The sequence below is a fragment of the Periplaneta americana genome, chromosome 13, assembly GCF_040183065.1.
Source record: "Periplaneta americana isolate PAMFEO1 chromosome 13, P.americana_PAMFEO1_priV1, whole genome shotgun sequence".
Taxonomy (NCBI): domain Eukaryota; kingdom Metazoa; phylum Arthropoda; class Insecta; order Blattodea; family Blattidae; genus Periplaneta; species Periplaneta americana.
Window position 1 is genome coordinate 71,334,744 of NC_091129.1, and position 21,243 is coordinate 71,355,986.

At 34.7% G+C, this 21,243-nt stretch overlaps 1 protein-coding gene across 2 annotated transcripts in view; it reads right to left on the reverse strand.

Moving 5' to 3' along the window:
- Positions 1–21,243, reverse strand: part of LOC138712026 (sperm-associated antigen 8-like) — a 191,013-nt gene that overhangs the window by 114,677 nt on the left and 55,093 nt on the right. The window contains exons 1-2 of one of the 2 annotated variants that reach the window (XM_069843412.1): positions 8,432–8,555; positions 6,906–7,050 (exon numbers count right to left, since the gene is read on the reverse strand). In XM_069843412.1, the coding sequence (XP_069699513.1) occupies positions 6,906–7,050; positions 8,432–8,440 (154 nt within the window). In that variant the 5' untranslated portion in view covers positions 8,441–8,555. Of the gene's footprint in view, positions 1–6,905; positions 7,051–8,431; positions 8,556–21,243 lie in introns of those variants that run through there. The other variant, XM_069843411.1, reaches the window with a different exon arrangement.

Below are 21,243 nucleotides of genomic sequence, written 5' to 3' on the forward strand. Positions count from 1 at the left end.
GTACAGTTAAGTGAAAGTAAAAGAAGCCTGCAATAAACGAGGTTTCGTTATTTCCAAGAAAGGCATCTTCTGTGTACTTAATAAGACTGGTAAAGCTCGAATGGAATTAATTAATTTGTATCATCTCGTGGGGTGCGGCGACTTGTGACGGGAGGTGGAGTTGCTTGGTTTTTCCACTCTGGAATTAATCCCATCCGAGCTTTGCCAGTCTTATTAGGTACACACAAGATGGCTTTCTTGGAAATAACGAAACAACGTTTTTTGCAGGCTCCTATGATTTTCACGTAACTGTACTTGGCATTGTAAAGGGTTGTTATGTACCCCTCCCAAAAAGGCTCTATTTTCTTGGGCATTGCTACTGTGATACACCGTGCACTCTGATTATGAAATCACTCACTACTGCTCTGTCACCTCTCGCCGCAATTCAGCTGTCGATGTGATTCCTGACGCACATGACGTCATTCAAATTCGTTATCAGAGATCGAAAACAACCCTGTAGTGTGGTGGAACTCCAATACTCTATTGTTGGTCATTGTGATTCTTCACATTAAAACATACAGTATATCCCTAGGCTATTACAAAGTCCAGTTATATGCGAGTGATTTATGTTATGGTTTCTGATAAAATGGCTAGGAAATCCTATCCGGCTTATTCTGTGCGATTTTTACATTGTGAACTGTGGTGGATCAGATTTTCTCTGAGTATTTTTGTGTACCCTGCTAGTCTTTTTTCACCATTCTTCCTAAAACGTCTTAAATAAAGTTTGTCTTTGAATAATCTACATATATATAAAGACACTTGAAGTGGGGTTAGATAATTATTTAATTAGATGATCATGAATTGAAATAAGTCTTTCAAACAGTTTGACCGAGTAGATTTTTTTTTTCCCAACTTTCATCTCGATCACATTATAATGAAACGCGCTTTTAGAATGCCTATGTTTTAAAGGAATTAACACTGTAATTTCATAATAAAGAACAAATTCCTGACATTGAAAATTAATAAGGGTTATTAACAGAGCTCCCAAGAAAAATATAATAAATATATAAATACATAAATAATTAAGAACTTCAGTAAAAGTGAAAACTGATTTCCAAAGAAAATAGTTAAATAACAAACCAAATTCATAATATTGAAACCTAAAGAAAACGTTTAACTGAACCGTCAAAAACGAAAGAAATAGTCCAATAACAAATTACTACTTCGTAATATTGAAAACAGAAGACTTTTAAGCGATCAACCAAGAACAAAGGTAATAATTACAATTTCGTAACATTAAAACTGAAGAAAAATTTTAACTGATCCGCCAAGAACAATAAATATATTTAAATGACAAGCTACAACTTGCTATTAATGGTAACTACAGAAAGAAGACTTTAACTGATCCAACAAAATAAAGAAAATAGATAAATATCAAACAGCGACTTCGTAAAGTTGAAAACGACTGGCCAAGAACAAAGAAAATAGTTAAACTACAAACTAAAAGTTTATAACATTGAAAACTAAAGAAAACTGAAGAGACTTTTAACTAATTCAGCAAGATCTGTGAAAATTAATAACGAACTGCAACTTCGTAACATTGGAAACTGAAGAATAATTTTGATTAATCTACCAAGAAAAAGAAAATAATGAAATAACAAATTACAATTTCGTAACATTGAAAAATTGAAAAGTAATTAACCGACCTCTAATAAATAGAAGTGTCAAACTGCATTTTCGTGTTTTTTTTTTTTTATCTAGAGGAAACGGTTACCATGTATTGTGGGTCCCTATCACCACGGCATGGCGCGTCCTCAGGTTGCGGATAGAGGAGACAGTCTCCAGATATGGAGGGTAGCTGCGAATATATTGAATAAACAGTCGTGGGCAGTCGATAAGGGGTGGTCCTTCAGCTTGGGGGTTGGGCGAAGGGCTAACAACCCATCACCATAAAAACAGCTTGTTACAAACCATACAATAAGCCTCGGAATGGGATTGATTCTCTGGCACTACCACAGCAAAGGATTAAGAAGTCAAAAAATCTGAAAGTTAGAATTTATAAAACAGTTATTTTACCGGTTGTTCTGTATGGTAAGGGTGTTTGAGAATAAGGTTCTTAGGAAAATATTTGGGGCTAAGAGGGATGAAGTTATAGGGGAATGGAGAAAGTTACACAACGCAGAACTGCACGCATTGTATTCTTCACCTGACATAATTAGGAACATTAAATCCAGACGTTTGAGATGGGCAGGGCATGCAGCAAGTATGGACGAATCTAGAAATGCATAGAGTATGTTAGTTGGGAAGCCAGAGGGAAAAAGACATTTGGGGAGGCCGAGACGTAGATGGGAAGATAATATTAAAATGGATTTGAGGCAGGTGGGATATGATGATAGAGACTGGATTAATCTTGCACTGGATGGGGGTCGATGGAGGGCTTATGTGAGGGCGGCAATGAACCTCCGGGTTCCTTAAAAGCCATTTGTAAGTAAGAGAAAACAGTTAACTGACCCCTCAAGGTTAAGGGAAATAATAACAAAACGATTTCATAGAATTTATAACTAAAGAGACGTACAATATTAAGTGATTTTCAAAGAATAATGGGAGAAGTTTAATAACAAAGGATTTAGAAATACTGTAGATTAAGGGATATTATTTAGTCATCCTACAGGTGCAATGAAAATAGTTAAAGAAGAAAATACAATTTTGTTAACAATTATCGCACCTTAAAAAGCTGTATAAAACGATTCATTAACTGACCTCCAAGAACAATTAAAATATTTACATACCAAACTACAATTTCATAACAATGAAAACTAGATAAATAGAAAACAGTGAAAGCAGTTGAGTAAGAAACTAATATTTCGTAATAAAGCTAGAGAAGATTACTTGGTAGCATTTAATAAGTTAAGAAGGGAGTTAAATAACTAATGACACTTCCTTGTCCTTGAAATATAAAATCGAGTTCTAATTCATCCACCAAGAACAATAAAAATAATATTATATGAAGATTAGGAAATGTTTCAAACCGATTCTTCAAGGACAATGAAAACAGTTAAAGAGGAAAATAAGATTTGTAACATTCAATACTTCAGACGTTTATTAACTAACCTCTGATATTGATGGTAATATTAAAAAAAAACAACTGCAATTTCACGACATTAGAAACTAGAGAATGTTATTAAATGGTTTCTAATAACAATGAAAATAATTAAATAGCGCACTACGATTTCTTAACATTCAAAACTAGACAGTATTATTATTAATGATCTGCGATAACAGTGAAAATAGTGAAGTAGGAAACTGTATTTTAACATAGAAATTCGGAAGAGATTATAACCTCCCTTTAATAACAATGGAAACAGTTTAATGAGAAACTGCAATTTTGTAAATATGAAGAATTTGAGAAGAATAGTCGTAACAATAATGACACGGTAGTGGAATAACATCGTAAAATTTAACACTTGAGACAATTTTATTTTATCCCCAAACACGTTGTAAATAACTTAGAGTTTCGTAACTTTGAAAACATGAGGAAATGTATTAACTGATTCTATATTATGGAATTACATTAATAATAAGCCGTTTTTCACAAGTTCGTGAAACATTTTAGAAATTCACCACAAATAAATTATACAACTGATATAAAATTGTATTATAATGAAATTGAGGCAAACTCACCAAGTTTTTTTCTTTTACATATTTCACAGGTACTCAATCCTTTCCACCTCTGCTGATTCTACTGATACGGCATACATGAGTGTGATAAGATGATAACTATAATATAATGTCACGTGCGTGTCAGCATATCACAGTCGACCATAATCACAGCGTGGTGATAAAGTTGAAGATTAGTAGGGAGCAGAGGCACAAAGACAATATCCTTCACACAAAAAAAAAGTTACCGGAGTGGCCACTGCATTAACAAGTCGTCTTCTTGTTCTGTGCATCCTATCCATTATGGCAAATTTTGATTTGGATAACTTCGCACGTGTTTGTGGTAGTAAGCCAGACAGTCTCCTTGTTGGAACATGTAATCATTGCCTCTGTCTTCATTCAGCTGTGGCATCAACCAGTTTTCCAACATGTTCATGTAAATTTGGAATTTTCCATACCTAACATTTCTTTATACTGTTGAAAACAGATGCTGTCTTTTGGAATTCTGATCGTAATCATCGCTGTATGGTCGTAATGGACGAGACTCTTGAATAGATTAATGCAACACTCAAAATGACTGCTTGAACGCTATATTTAATATTACCAAAGTCTAGTATATACAGTCACGAAGCTCAATACGCAGAGAATATGCATCCAATCACAGTTGAACTTTAGTTGCTAGCCATTAGGATCGCTACTATCGCCTCATCACAGACAATGCGAAATAGTACCAGTATAGTCTATTGTTCCTAGTACTCTCAGTTGCTAACCACTTGGAGCATTGTACTTACTTACTTACTTACTTACTTACTTACTTACTTACTTACTTACTTTTAAGGAACCCGGGGGTTCATTGCCGCCCTCACATAAGCCCGCCATTGGTCCCTATCCTGAGCAAGATTAATCCATTCTCTATCATCATATTCCACCTCCCTCAAATCAATTTTAATATTATCTTCCCATCTACGTCTCGGCCTCCCTAAAGGTCTTTTTCCCTCCGGCCTCCCAACTAACACTCTATTATGCATTTCTGGATTCGCCCATACGTGCTACATGCCCTGCCCATCTCAAACGTCTGGATTTAGGCCTAATGTTCCTATTTATGTCAGGTGAAGAATATAATGCCTGTAGTTCTGTGTTGTGTAACTTTCTCCATTCTCCTGTAACTTCATCCCGCTTAGCCCCAAATATTTTCCTAAGCACCTTATTCTCAAATACCCTTAACCTATGTTCCTCTCTCAGAGTGAGAGTCCAAGTTTCACAACTATACAGAACAACCGGTAATACAACTGTTTTATAAATTCTAACTTTCACATTTCTTAACAGCAGACTGGATGATAAAAGCTTCTCAACCGAATAATAACAGGCATTTCTCATATTTATTCTGTGTTTAATTTCCTCCCGAGTATCATTTATATTTATTACTGTTGCTCCAAGATATTTGAACTTCTCCACCTCTTCAAAAAATAAATTTCCAATTTTTATATTTCCATTTCGTACAATATTCTCGCCCCGAGACATAATCATATACATTGTCTTTTCGGGATTGACTTCCAAACCTATTTCTTTACTTGCTTCTAGTAAAATTCCCGTATTTTCCCCAATTGTTTGTGGATTTTCTCTTAACGTATTCACGTCATCTGCAGAGACAAGCAGCTGATGTAACCCGTTCAATTCCAAACCCTCTGTGTTATCGTGAACTTTCCTAATGGCATACTCTAGAGCAAGTTAAAAAGTAAAGGTGATAGTGCATCTCCTTGCTTTAGCCCACAGTGAATTGGAAACGCACTTGGAGCATTGTATCGCGAGAAATGCAAAAAATCACCTCAATCTTCGTGACTATAGGTGCTGTTCATAGACATTTCGCAGCACGCGCTACGACCATACTAAGCTAGCCCTGGCTATCTACTGGTTACTAGTACAGAATTCAAATCATATCCTATCGCTAACACTGGTTTATGAATACGAAAAATGCTATCATCCACCGGAAGCCCGCACTAAAAATGTCTATGAATACGGCCTTACGATTTTAGACTCACTGTTTAGACTGTGATAATCTGAGAGGATAAAAAGAAAGGCGGGAGTACTCCAAGGCAAATATGCTTGAAATCGGTGCGACGGATATGACGTCAAACTACACCTTTTACGCCCCATAATCCACCGCGAATTACTGCCAATTTCCAAATATTAAATTGCTACTGTTGGTTTTGGTCATAAGTAGACGGATTAGAATGGATGTGGAGGTAACAGGACTACTAGCATTTTATTATATCAATGTATATTTCACTGTATATTTATTAAAAGTGTTATGGTTGTGACATGAACTGAACATTTCATTTCCACATTCTTTCTCTGATCAAGAAGGATGTTGGCACTCCTTCATATGTTAAAGCATGGAGGACATATGAACGTACATATTCTGCAGTTGAGCCGAACAGAATATTAGCTTATTTATAAAAAAATAACACCTGCTGAACTTGACTACACTTTTGAAATATTCACAACAACACGAAACAATTTGTAATCGTAATAATACGAACAAAACAGCTGATAAACACACCGGAAAAAGAGATGAATTATGGGTAATTTGACGGCCATACTAGTACACCTTTTTGGTTCCACCGTTTCAAGCTTATGGCCCGGGGTTGGTGATAATACTGTCTCCTAGCGGCAAACTATGCAACTATGAGAGCGGGCTTTTCTTTTAAAAAACTTGGAGGTTTCTATCTCAGTCGGCGTTTGAATTACCATCATCCGTTTCGTAGTTTGTGGTGAATTTCTAAAATGTTTCACGGACTTATGAAAGACGGTGTACTGTATAAAAAAGAAGAGAAAATATTTAACTAGACCTCAAATAAAATTGAAAACAGTGAAACTAGATTGTTTGCCTGGTAACATTCTTTCCTTCCGTCCTTTTAAAAATGTTTCACTGCATTTTCCGAGAATGAAATTGAAACCTTTTAGTAAGAAACCGTGAGGTTGTTGAAAAAAGTGAATAATGTAGCTTATGAAAGATCAACAATGTCGTCACTTGGTAACACTGTCACGTGCAAGGAAATAAAAATGTTCCACTCTTAACGCTAGAGTTAAAGCTACGATCCGAACAAAGCGGTGGCAGATGTGGGTGTGATTGCAGGGCGCTGCAGTACCGGCACTGACGCTCCTGCTGATTACAGCAGCGGGAGGCTGTCTAATCGATAGCTCGCACACGTGTGTCATGTCGCTGTTACCGATAATTACACACACCAGAGATTTATTCGAAGCCTTACCCTCTCGCTTCAGGAGGTCGTTCCTCGGAGGTGTATAGGAGGCGTGGGTTGTGGACCGCCAGGGCTCGTCAGGGGTTGCAGTTCTTGTCAGCCAGGGACGACTGGAAGTTCGGTGCTTCTGCTCGTAGCAGGTCTGGTCCGCAGCCTTGATACACAAAACATAAATTAATATCGATTATGCTAAACGAATTGCAATAATTTAATTTCATACAGAAATATTCAGACCTGATTAATAACTTCAACTTTTAACCACTACCACAATAATAATAATAATAATAATAATAATAATAATAATAATAATAATAATAATAATAATAATAATGCTGGAGCAGGTATTTATTGTGAAGTTTTTTGCTTTTTCCTTACACTGGAGAGAACACACTACACACTACGATGATGAATTATAAGCTATTAATACCAGTCTACAATAATGAATTTACAGAATAAATTCATTTACCAAATTAACATTATTTTGTGACCCAAAATCTGCAATTCAGGCAATTGTTTCATTAACATCAGAAGACAAGAAAGCATAGGCAGAGTTATGGGGGAGCACTGCCCCCTCCAAACTTGTCTGACCTCTTTTTTTTTTCTATTAACATTAGAAAATATTGAATTCAAAAGATCTTTTTTTGCTTGGCACAGATGCATTATAGGGGCCAATCTCCTTATTGGTTGCTATCGATATGTACGGTATTGTTGTTATAATCGACATAAAATATGTTGCCAACTTCTAAATTAACAGTCAGTTTTATATTGTTGACTTGTAGCCTACTTCAAAATGGAAATAGCGGCAGTAATAGTAAAATATATTTTCCCTGGATCAAAAATATAATACGAAGTGACTAAAATCACATCAGTAGTAACAAACTGTTTAATTTTTTTTATTTAATTTTTTAATTTGGTAGCACTTAACGCTTATCGAATATCGAATGCTACAAACGCTAATCGAACCATTACTTCCGCTGACCTTTTTTGCGTATAATGTGTGATGAGTGGCCCCTATAAAGTTTATGATTAAGTTTCTGTGCTTAAGTTGATGACAGGAAGAAAATGACAACTGTCATAATAATTACATTTAAAAATGTCGTGCCAAAGCTTGACAATTATTAATGAGAAGAGAAATCTTCATTTCGAACTTGGAATCGGATTCAGGTTCGCTGAATTTGTTTCTAGAAATACTGCCACTTGGAGTAAAGCTGACTACTAATAGGTTAAATACTTTCTGGATTAATAGAGCTTTCAGACAAACGACTACTTAATCTATATGTAAATAAAAGTTTGAATATAGACATGTAATGCCACAGAGCTGTGTAAATAAAAAAAATTATCTTGGTTTTAATATAATTGTCGGAAAATTAATTTAACGTAAAATAATTGCTTTTATCACATAGTAAGTACGTAGTTAACCAATGATTTCAGTAATTTTATTATATCTATCTGAGAAGAATTCGAAATAAAATGCGTGTACTCTATCATGAAATTGTAATTAATTGATTAAAATATATCTTAAAACTATTACTTACAGAATTCATTGGAAATATGCGTTGACAAAGACGAGTTGCACCTAGTTAGAATTGGCGTCTAGACCCTAGTTTACAAATGTCGTTCCCATGGCAACGATATGTTACCGTCATCTGGCGGCAAAAGTTTAAATCACTATTCACAATTGAATTCCCGTGCTGGGGTCATAGGAAACGAGGAACGGAAATGTATCTTATTAATCTTTCTGCCATGTACAAGTTCTATTTGAAACGAGAATTTACATACTATGACAGTAATCACATTGTCACATATTATACAAGCATAACGAAGTAACTATATTGCTAGTCTTTCGAGTAATTTGATTTTCACTGCAATTCACTATTAACGATTTCCTCGTTATCTTAACATATTAAAGCTCTTCGACTCTTAGGCCGGCAACTACTGCATCGGACATTCTGTCTCGGACAGGGCGGTTTTGTCTCGGTCCGTTCGATGTGACGGTGATTACACGCATTGTTATGACGTTCGTACAGGGATGAATGTCGGATGCAATATGCTGCAGGCTCATAAGAATGAGGGTTAGAGATGGGAAAAGTTGTTATTTTCTCGTAACAGTTCCAACTGTTTCAGTTCCTTGAAAATACTAGTTTCCAGATAACAGTTTCGAAATAACATCACGGTATGTAACTACACAGGTGCACAGTGATATCTTGGAAAATACACGTATGACTAGTATCTAAAGGAACACTAGTATTTTGGAACATGCACGTAAGACTAGTATGTAACGTAACAGTGGTATTTTTTACGCTAAATGACCACATACTTCTCTATATGCCATGTAATGCAGTATGATGTCATAATGAACTGAGTGTGAATTCGTGGGAAAGAAATATGTTTTCTAATGCCAAATTGAATTCGTAGATCAGGTTTGTTCGAAGCAGGAAATGTAATGTACTGTAATTTTAAATTATTTGTAAATTGGTCACGAAATCGAAGTGGATCCCAATGGTAAATAAAAGCTAAACTGTTCTTTCTCTTCTGCTCAGCTCAAGTTCACAATGGTGTTCAAGTTCTCCGAAAATTAGTAAATAAAAGCTATAATCATTTCGGCCGTGCTAGAATTCATATTAATACCGTCATGAAGAGTAATAAATTAATTTCATTGTAATGAAATAGGAAAATTTATCTTTGTATTTTCGTAAATAAAAACAGTAATGTTTCAACAGAATTTAGTTTAATTTCAAGAATTGGTAATGAAACTAAAATAGTAAAATATTTGTAAATAAAACATAACCTATATATTTTCATCTCCCTTGATAAAATTCACAATGCTGTTACTATACTCTAATACAGGCATTATGTTTGATAGATAACATCAGTTTCAAGATAATTTGTACGTTGTTTAAAGAAGCTCTTCGTTTCTTTACTATTTATATTTTACTTTAGTTTCCAACATTTCTTTCAGTGTGAGAAACGGATTCTCACTTCTGCTTCCAAACAGTGGCGCCAACTTATATTGGCTCATGGGGTCCGAGCCCGGTCCGAGCCCACCCAATAATTTGTCGTGTTATGATAGGCCTACTTACGAGATTTATTTAATTTATATTTCAAATGTTTGAGCTCACCCAGTGTTTTCCAAAAGTTGGCGCCACTGCTTCCAATAGTGCCAATCATGTTCCGTTTTGTGGAACAGGCGTTGTCATGATGTAGTTCCAAAGTGAAACGAGTATTTTGTAACAGCAAGCATCTAGTACTAGCTCAGAACAATACTGTTATTTTGGAACGTAATATTTCAAGATACTGTTACTTTTTGGAACAGTTCCAAGCAAGGAACTGTTCCAAAATAACCGTTACATTATTTTTTCCCCACACTCTATTGAGTGTAATCACCGTCACATCGAACGGTCCGGTTGGTCCGAGACAAAACCGTCCTGTCTGAAACAGAATGTCCGATGCAGTATGCTACCAGTCTTAATAGCATATTCTCTCTCTTTTCTTTAGTGTTAACTCAAAGTAGGCTACATATTATTGATCATTTTTAAAGAAATAATGAATGAATTTCAATGAAATAATTAACATACATTTATTCCCACGCTACTTATATCTTTATAGTGTGCATTTTTCGGAATTTACTGTTCCTTCATTTTCGCAGAAGCTATAGTCACTGGAAACATTTATCTTGACATGCCGACAACTCTTTCTGGAACCACAGTTGCAACAGGACGGGACGTTAAACATAATTTTGTTCCAGCAAACCTCATTTTACTTACACTGTGCGAGAATGTCTCAAAGGAAGAATCCCCAGCGGATGGGTAGACAGAGGTTCGCCAAAACAAAAGACATCATGCTCATCTCATGCATGGAGTGCGGAGGGGAGGGGCTCATGAGGACAACTGTATACAAAACTAAATTCAGAGATACAGGATTCAAAGGCGGGATTACACAGAGGGAGCAGTGTACAGTACAACACGCAACAATGTGGTCTGCATCGTGTTTCATGTTGCAAATCTCTGCAGCATGCAACGAAAGTGTTGGAGTAAAGACTAAAAATCATCCTGCAGGACAACGCCACAAGGCTTCCCGACTTATGTAAAAAGCAGCTACTGTTACATGCGACATTATTGCGTATATCGTTCTTCTTTTGTTTCCTTGTAGTATTGCGAGTACTGTTTATGGTTTCATGAGACAAAATGAAGTGGTGTAATGAAAAAAACTCTTGAATTTATTGACTACAGACCTTATGAAATATTCTTGGAGTATCCGCAAATTTTTACTTGGTTATTTAACGACACTGTCTCAAATTCTGGGCTATTTAACGTCGATGGGATTGGTGATAGCGAGATGGTATTTGGCGAGATGAGACCGAGGATTCGCCATAGATTACCTGCGCCCGAGCGCAACTCCCGATCGGCAGGCTAGCGCCTTAGCCGACTGAGCTATGCTGATGGTTGAGTATCCGTAATGTAAACTACAAAAATAATAGACTGAAACAGGTGTTCTTACGAGAATCAAGAGCTGAGAAATCTTACAAAATCTTGAAAGATGAGTCCTCAGAGGATGATAGTTCAATTTTTGGCGAATATGTGGCCTCAGTAATAAAAAAAAGTTAATCCCGGGCCTCAAACGTTTACTAGACACCTAATAAATAACATTCTACTTGAAATTGCTATAGGACAATATGATAAGTTAGTGACTGTTCAATCGGAAGATGCCACAATAATTGAAAATACATAAATCAACAAGAATTCAGATTGAATCAATGTACTGTACAACACAGTTAAAAATAAACCACTTCCTACCTGTACATAATCAAATACCAAATAGTACTTCAATTAGTGCTTTAGCAACTTGTAGTATAATCTAGGAGATGGTGGAGCTTGATACTTTAAAAAGTAACATAATTAAGAGATTTGTAGGAATCTCAAGTAGCCAGATATCTCAATGTTATTATCTATCTGATAGGCTATTCACTGGAATATTACCGTGATAGTTTATATCCTGTTCAGTTATTATTGGTGATATAATTTATGTATCAACGTCATAATTGTCTTCGTCGTCGTCATCATCATCATTAGTTGATTGACCCGTTTCGTTCCCATTGGAACATCATTGTCATAACCACATCAGTCTTAGCCTGCCCACATTGCTCCTTTCTCGTGGTCTATAGAGTAACGTATTTTTGGGATCTCGGTACAGGCAAATTGCCTAAATCGTATAAGCACTTGATTGTCCTCAATTTTTTTCAGATCTTAAAGTCATTTATTTCTGTTATCTATTTCATTAACCATGTTAAATATTCGCAATTATAAAGTGATGATGATGATGATGATGATGATGATGATGATGATGATGATGGAAAAGTAATGACAAATCGGCTGTGTAAAACAGTGGATGAACTTTTTGTATAACGTATAGGCCTAAAACGACCAGCGTATGCTAACTGCAGAACATTTGAATGCTCTGTAGTACTTCAGTCTTCCAATTGTTCAAATTTCTCGACCGTATAGCTGACGAATCCGTTTGTCCAGCAGCAAAGAGATGACTGAACACGAGTTGCTACGGTCGTCATAATCATGAACTGCACGGTATAGGTCCACTGACCCGTTCTGGCTTCACAGTCTACGCTAGTTTCCAAAGTTGTTCGCTGTAACAATATTCTGTTTCCCTCCTGATTCGTAATTTGTAGGACTCTGAAGTTGATGAAATACCGTCTTTCTTCTGAGACATCACTGACAATGCAGGATGCAATATAAACTTACTTCACTTCAATACAAACCAATACAGCCAATTTTTATTTTGCATTTTTCGGTCTTTTATTATCTATTGGCCATTTTTTTTAGGAAATATTCTACTTTTGTTGCATTTTTTCCCTTTACGGCTTTTGAATGGACTTTTGTTTTACTGTGTAGTCGTAGTCTGTATTCGAGAACCTACTGCAGATTGCTTACGTAATTCGATTGCGTCATACAGGAATTTTCCATACGGTTGCATCAGCCTTGACTCCTGATCATGTCTATTACGTGCTTCTCCCAATTCAACGCAACAGAACAAATACTGCAGCCGCAGTGCCCGCAGTCAATATATTGTATCTCATATCATAAGTGAAGATGTAAAAATTCCGAAAGTAAAGCAACTATCGATCCTTCAAATCCGAGACCCTACGAATGGCGATGACCTTTTTTTTTTACTGCAGTGCTGAATAAGAGGTATGTCAGGGAATTTAAGTTTCTACTAATATTTAAGTGTGCATTGGCGTGATTTCGAAGACATTTATTATTAAATGGTATTCCATATTTGTAAGACTTCCTCTACTTGCATTCAACCAACATAAAACAAATATTTAAATGTCTAATTTTTATATTTTAACTTCATTTTTGTAATAATTAGCTATATTTACAAAATACTTAGTGCAAAACGTTTTATTTCTCAGAACAATGTTATAGGTACAGAAACGTCTTCCCACGGCACGGGATGTTGCAATTTTAGCTCCATATGCTGATCCTCATGGCATTCCCCTGTATCTGCAAAATTGTAGGGCCTACATGTATTTCGTCTTCGCAAAGCGGAATTCTGTTGAAAAATTTCACCAATTTAGAACTATAGAATGTTCGCCAGAAAATAGGTTTCGCTCAGGTAAAGGCCGTCGGAGTTCTAGCCTACTGTTATAAAGCGAACGCGAGGAAATAATGTGTACATTTCCCCTGAATCGAGTATGGGAAGGTTTCAAGTTGCATAGTACGGACTAGGGAGCTGCAGAATAGGGCTTACAACCGGTTTTCATTCGCCCGGTCAGAGAGCATCCGTCAAGATAAAGCATCCGACTGAATGTTCGAATTTCAACCGATTGCCCCTGACGTTTTACAGACTAGACAGAACACTGACTTTTCTGAGTACACAAACGGCGTCACAATTGAAGGAAATTTACCAAGTGTAATTTAAAAAATGTATTTGCTTAATATAGGCATACTTTATTACATTTATCTTCATAAAATTATATAGATGAACAAATGGATACCGGTAGATAACAGCAAAGGAAATAAGTGTAATTCATAATATTAAATCAGGTGTGTAAAGAAATGCAAGAATAGAATAAATTATAACTACTTATGAATAGAAGAGAAAAAGTATATACATTCCATTGTAACGCTTACACTTTAAACTCAAAATGCATAACTCTAAATCAGTATTTGTTAATGCCTTTTAATTACTCTAAGCAAATGTTTTATTTCATTAATAAATAATTTTTAAGAATATATGTTTTGCTCTTGACGATACCAACTGTAATATCTCAATGAATCAACTAACGAATCAATCAATAAATGAATGAATGAACCAACCAATCAGTGAGTCACTGAATCAGTCAATGAATCAATGAATCCATGGATGAATTAATCAATGAGTCGATGGATGAATGGATCGATGGATGATTGATTGTAGTGCGAGAAGAAGAATTATCAATTAAATAGTAGACCTACGCGATGATAATCGCGTCCTTGCAAGGACTCTTGGAACTACTGCATGACTCAATGTAGTCTGCCTTTGCCGTCCACCCACAAAGAGTGAGAAACAACTCAATATTCGTTAAACGAAACCTGAGACACTCCGCGAGACTGAAGAGCTTTGCATACTGTCTACAGCGCCAGGCGTTAATAGCTATATATAATTTTTATTTTTCATAACCGGTTGTGCACGACTCTAATATGGACAGATAACGTGTGTAATGTAATGTAGGCTATAAGTATCGAGACTTTATTGCCGAAATCTGAAACACTGAATCATTGCTAATCGGGCTGTTAATTGCCCATGTCACTTTTTGAACGGCGCCATACTAAGCGGAACCTGTCCCAAGCTTATACCCGTTATGTCTAAAAACATAGCAACCAGTGGTTCACAGTATTGGCAGTAACAATAGACTAGATCCAGCTTTTGAGATCCGCGATTTTAAACCATTTACCAATCTGCAAGTGTCAATCTTCTTCCTAATGTGAGATGAAAGAGGCAAAATGGACTTTACTACTGTTGAAGTGTTTTAATCCTCGTCAGAATGTAAAACAATTTCAAAGTAACTCAAAAAAGATGTATCATAGTTTTATTTTTATTTAAGAAAATATTTTTATGAATCATTTACAAGTATATTTTAGCACCACTGATTAATTTTGTAATGTTAGGCTTTTCCCCACTGAATTAGGAAATAAATTGTCTCTTGCTTCATTGTTTCAATATAGGCACAAATTTAATCTCACTTTTTCGTTTTAAAAATTCCATTTAAGAAATTTTAGCTTCGACAGAATTAACATATTTGACTTCAGAGAAAGTGAATGAGAAGACTGTTAACATTTTACATGTAGGAAGTGAGCGCAGAAATTGGTTGAAAACTATAAATCTGGGTTCAAATTATATCTTAATGGCGGTTACTGAGACAATATTTTTTATTAATAATTTTTTGAAAAAAAAAAATATTTCAATTGTAGCCTCATCACTTATCACTATTATTATTATTATTATTATTATTATTATTATTATTATTATTATTATTATTTCCCTATGTGCTTTTAGGTTTTTACAAAATTCATCTGTTTTCAATTATGAGCAAACTTGTAAATATTTTAACTTTTCTGGCCTATGCTAGACGTCTTGAACTTGACTACTTATTCTTTTGTAAGACCTTAAAGGTTGATATTGATATTGATAGTGAATCCTTCATAAGCAATATCTACCTTCTGGCCCCTTCGAATGGTTTAAGATTGCAAAAAAATGTTTATACCTGTAAGTCGAAATTTCTCTCTCCAGTTGTCAGATGCATGAAAGCTGCCAATTTACGTTGTATTAATTCAGATCCGTTTAATGTATAGTTCGTTGTTTGGTTATTCTTATTATTTAAGCATAGTCATCAAAATCATATTCATTTCAATTTCATCCGTTTGTGTTGTTTTTGAGATTTTACTGTAACATGTATTTTGCAGTTTTCTATTCATTTTGTAATTATCGTTTATTTTTAGTTGTCTCTAATTTTAATAATTATTTGTATGCACTGTTTTTGTAATTCCTTGTTCATTGTAAATCTTGTGCTAATTTGTATCTTGTGCTGAACTGTTATTGGCCCCAGGCTGTTGCACAGCACAATAAATTAGTAAATAAATAAATAAATAATAAATACATTATTATTATTATTATTATTATTATTATTATTATTATTATTATTATTATCGCACAGAATCCCAAGAGCTTACTTACTTGCTTTTAAGGAACCCGGAAGTTCATTGCCGCCCTCACATAAGCCCGCCATTGGTCCCTACCCTGAGCAAGATTAATCCAGTCTCTACCATCATATCCCAATTCCCTCAAATCCATTTTAATATTATTTTCCCATCTACGTCTCGGCATACCCAAAGGTATTTTTCCCCCCGGCCTCCCAATTAACACTCTACAGTACTTAACAAAAGTTTAAGACCATGAGCAAATTTCATATAATTATTTTCTGGTCCTATATTTTTGTTTCTATTTACCTCATGAATATTTTGTCAATTATTTGGACTGTGAGATATCTATCGACGCAAAGAAAGTAAAATTATGACATTTAGTTTTCGAGTTATGATTTTAATGAAATATTTTGTTACTGTAAAAAATGTTACATTTATAATTACGGAATAATTTATTCATGCTAAACCAACATGTTTATTGTAGTGATGATTTTTTTCAAGCAATTTGAGAAGTGTGAGAACACATTGGCACCAGAAAGAAAAATTTAAAAAAATTTATTTTCGTTTTATAATTTTTTGCATATTTTTCCAAAATAAGGAAAATAATAGTAGAAATAACGTTAAGTAAAGGCATTCATAGCTTCACTGTGGAATAAGCTAACGTAACCGGACCTACGCCATATGAAAACTATTGGAAATAGCATTAATATGTTTAATTAATAAAATATTATCCATCTTGAATATTATTATAGTTAATGCCATGATGTGACTATTGATTATTGAAAAATATGCAAAAAATTATAAAACGAAAATAAAATTTTTTAAATTTACTTTCTGGTGCCAATGTGTTCTCACACTTCTCAAATTGCTTGAAAAAAATCATCACTACAATAAACATGTTGGTTTAGCATGAATAAATTATTCCGTAATTATAAATGTAACATTTTTTACAGTAACAAAATATTTCATTAAAATCATAACTCGAAAACTAAATGTCATAATTTTACTTTCTTTGCGTCGATAGATGTCTCACAGTCCAAATAATTGACAAAATATTCATGAGGGAAATAGAAACAAAAATATAGGACCAGGAAATAATTATATGAAATTTGCTCATGGTCTTAAACTTTTGTTAAGTACTGTATAAGCATTTCTGGATTCGCCCATACGTGCTACATGCCCTGCCTATCTCAAACGTCTGGATTTAATGTTCCTAATTATGTCAGGTGAAGAATACAAAGCGTGCAGTTCTGCGTTGTGTAACTTGCTCCATTCTCCTGTAACTTCATCCCTCTTAGCCCCAAAATATTTTCCTAAGAACCTTATTCTCAAACACCCTTAATCTCTGTTCCTCTCTCAAAGTGAGAGTCCAAGTTTCACAGCCATACAGAACAACCGGTAATATAACTGTTTTATAAATTATAACTTTCACATTTTTTGACAGCAGACTAGATGACAAAAGCTTCTCAACCGAATAATAACACGCATTTCCCATATTTATTCTGCGTTTAATTTCCTCCCGAGTGTCATTTATATGTGTTACTGTTGCTCCAAGATATTTGAATTTTTCCACCCATTCGAAGGATAAATCTCCAATTTTTATAGTTCCATTTCGTACAATATTATGGTCACGAGACATAATCATATACTTAATCTTTTCGGGATTACTTCCAACCCTATCGTTTTACTTGCTTCAAGTAGAATTTCCGCGTTTTCCCTAATTGTTTGTGGATTTTCTCCTAACATATTCACGTCATCCCCATAGACAAGAAGCTGATGTAACCCGTTCAATTCCAAACCCTCTCTGTTATCCTGAACTTTCCTAATGGCATATTCTAGAGCGAAGTAAAAAAGTTAAGGTGATAGTACATCTCTCTGCTTTAGCCCGCAGTGAATTGGAAAAGTATCAGATAGAAACTGGCCTATACGGACTCTGCTGTAAGTTTCACCGAGACACATTTTAATTAATCGAACTACTGTAGTTTCTTGGGAATACCAAATTCAATAAGAATATTATATAAAACTTCTCTCTTAACCGAGTCATACGCCTTTTTGAAATCTATGAATAACTGATGTACTGTACCCTTATACTCCCATTTTTTCTCCAATATCTGTCGAATACAAATATCTGATCAATAGTCGATCTATTACACCTAAAACCATACTGATGATCCCCAATAATTTCATCTACATATGGAGTTAATCTTCTCAAAAGGATATTCGACAAAATTTTATATGACTTCAACAAAAGTGATATTCCTCGAAAGTTACTACAGTTAGTCTTGTCCCCCTTCTTAAAAATAGGTATGATTATGCACTCCTTCCATTGTTCTGAATCCCAAGAGCTATCTTTCGTTATCTCTAGAGCTGGGGACGGAGCGAGTAGAACTGTTGAGTTACTCGGTTCTAAAGGTTTATGTGCTTGGCAGCGGAGCACCGAAGTTACTCGGTTAATCGTAGCCGTTACCAGTCAGTTCAAACATTCAGACAGAGTTCGCGTGTTTTACTTGATTCTAGCAGACAACAACGTAGGTACTGTTGTATTTAAATATTTATTGCTGCAGGACAAATTATTTCCTTATCCCCAAGGCGGGCTGAAAGGCCTCTTATTATTGAAGAGGAGTTCATCCTATTATATGGCCTGTCAAGTGGACCTAATGAACATTGACAGACTGAACATATTACTATACATACTAATAATAATAATAATAGTATTATTATTACTATCATCATATTAGAGTGTTTGATTAATATTAAAATATGTTAAACAAAGAAGTGCATTATATTTTTCTTCTAGTTGTGTTTATTGGATTTGTGTTACCTCATCAGTCATAATTTTATTTGTATTTATTTCTACGAATTATGTTACCTAATTACTTTAATTTATCAATAATATTACTCTTCACCAAAGAAAACATGGTTGTATTGAAGGCTAGTAATGTTATAAAATAAATAAACTTTATGTTCTTCTTCAGTTTAAGATTCCACATTTTATTGATTATTTTATCCACTTTCCGTAATAGTAAATAATTCTTTGTGTTATTTTTAAGTGTTTTAGGCAGTGCTTCATGGAGCCCGTTTCTTTCTATCTTCTTTTTTAATTAGCTATAGCGTTTAACGTTTACATCACGTTAATTTATTAGCTGTTAGTATTATAAATTATTTTATCAATTTTATTTCGTCTATCATATATAACAACACTGAAAGTCAAAGGGGCCTTTCATACAAAATAACTCCGCAAATAGTTGCAATCACGCAAATGAAATTTGCAACTGCCATTTTGCAATGAAGAGAAGCACTTTTTTCTCGTCAATTGACAAAGCGAAAGCGCTTTACTTAACGCTTTTAAAACACGCTTGGTTTCACTTTCAAAGTACGTTCTAAAATCGACTTAATCTATCAAAATTTTAAATCTGCCGCCACAAATTTGTACTCGGTACTGTACTCGGTTCAACCGAGTAATGACGTCACAGTAACTGCTCCGAACCTAACCGCTCCGTCCCCAGCCCTAATTATCTCCCTAAGAAAAAGATCACTGGGACGTCCCAAGAAACACTTGAGGAACAGTTCTTCTTTGAGACGGTAACGGGCCACATGGCCTAATACTTGACGGGATTATTATTATTATTATTATTATTATTATTATTATTGTTATTATTATTATTATTGTTTACTAATAAAATTTGTCTCTTGCTGAAATTGTTTTGAATTGCGGACTGTGAGTCTCTTTACCATAAACAATTTTCTGTTCTCCCTGTTCTGTGTGCATTGTAAATTATGTACAACTATTTCATGAAGGAAATTTATTGTAAGAAACTCGCCTATATTTATGCAACCCAGCAATCCTTACAGACGCAATAGAAATATTACGGCTCTGTACTCGGCGCAGCTTGGTTGCGTTTGTTCTCAAGGGAAATTAAACATTCCGCCCCGTCCTTGGGGAAGTCTTAATTACCACTATCTGACAATGTTCAGAATCTGGAGATAAAAAGCATACATTAAGGAGTTATGAAACATCGCTCTAAATGTACTTATGATGTGACTGCTTATTTAATATGTCTGAAACTACTTCCTTCGTGAAGTGAGTTGTCAGTTTCAGAGTACAGTAATCTTCTATACTCTATAATACTCAGAAATCATCCATAACTACACTCTAAAATTTTCTTAAATGTATGATTCGGACTTGAAGATTTATTTTATTTAAGGGTATATGTAAGTGAACGACCAGAAATATTATCAGAAAATGCAGGCTCTAAATTTCTAAAATTTTATAAGGAAATGAACAAACATGGACAAAAATTACAAGATACATTAGAACTTAAATATCTGATAAAAGTATAAAAAAAAGTTACTAATATTTTTTAGAATTCACTTTTTACTTTAAGTTAAATTTTCGAAAATTTGACATATTATATCATAACTCCACAACCATTAGAGATAGAATTCTGAAATTTTGTACACTGATTTAACATCATTTATTCAAAACGTAAACTACAATAATGCCCATTTCTTACGTAAATTTTAATATATTTTATATAGGACAAATAAAAAATTAATTGTAGTAAAATAAACAACTCTAGGGTAACGAAGGGCAAATGGGGTCAAAAAGTAACAAATCCTTAATTATATTGTTTATTTTTATTTTATTGGGTTATTTTACGACGCTGTATCAACATCTAGGTTATTTAGCGTCTGAATGATATGAAGGTGATAATGTCGGTGAAATGAGTCCGGGGTCCAGCACCGAAAGTTACCCAGGATTTGCTCGTATTGGGTTGAGGGAAAACCCCGGAAAAAACCTCAACCAGGTAACTTGCCCCGACCGGGATTCGAACCCGGGCCACCTGGTTTCGCAGCCAGACGCGCTGACCATTACTCCACATGTGTGGACTAATTTTATTGTTAATTTCATAATATATTACACTCATAACATATCATTAGTTACAGCCACATGTAAGTACTATTCCCCCAAAAATGTTTATTTTTTACTCTAAACAAACTGTCTGTACATGAACTGAAATATTTCACTGCAGTGACTCTTTTTACCCTTTTGTATAAGGATAAATGGGGTCAGTGTTTAGGGAAAATCGGGTCACAATTTTTCCCTCTATATACCTGCACGGAACGTTAAAATCAATATTGAATTGATTTAA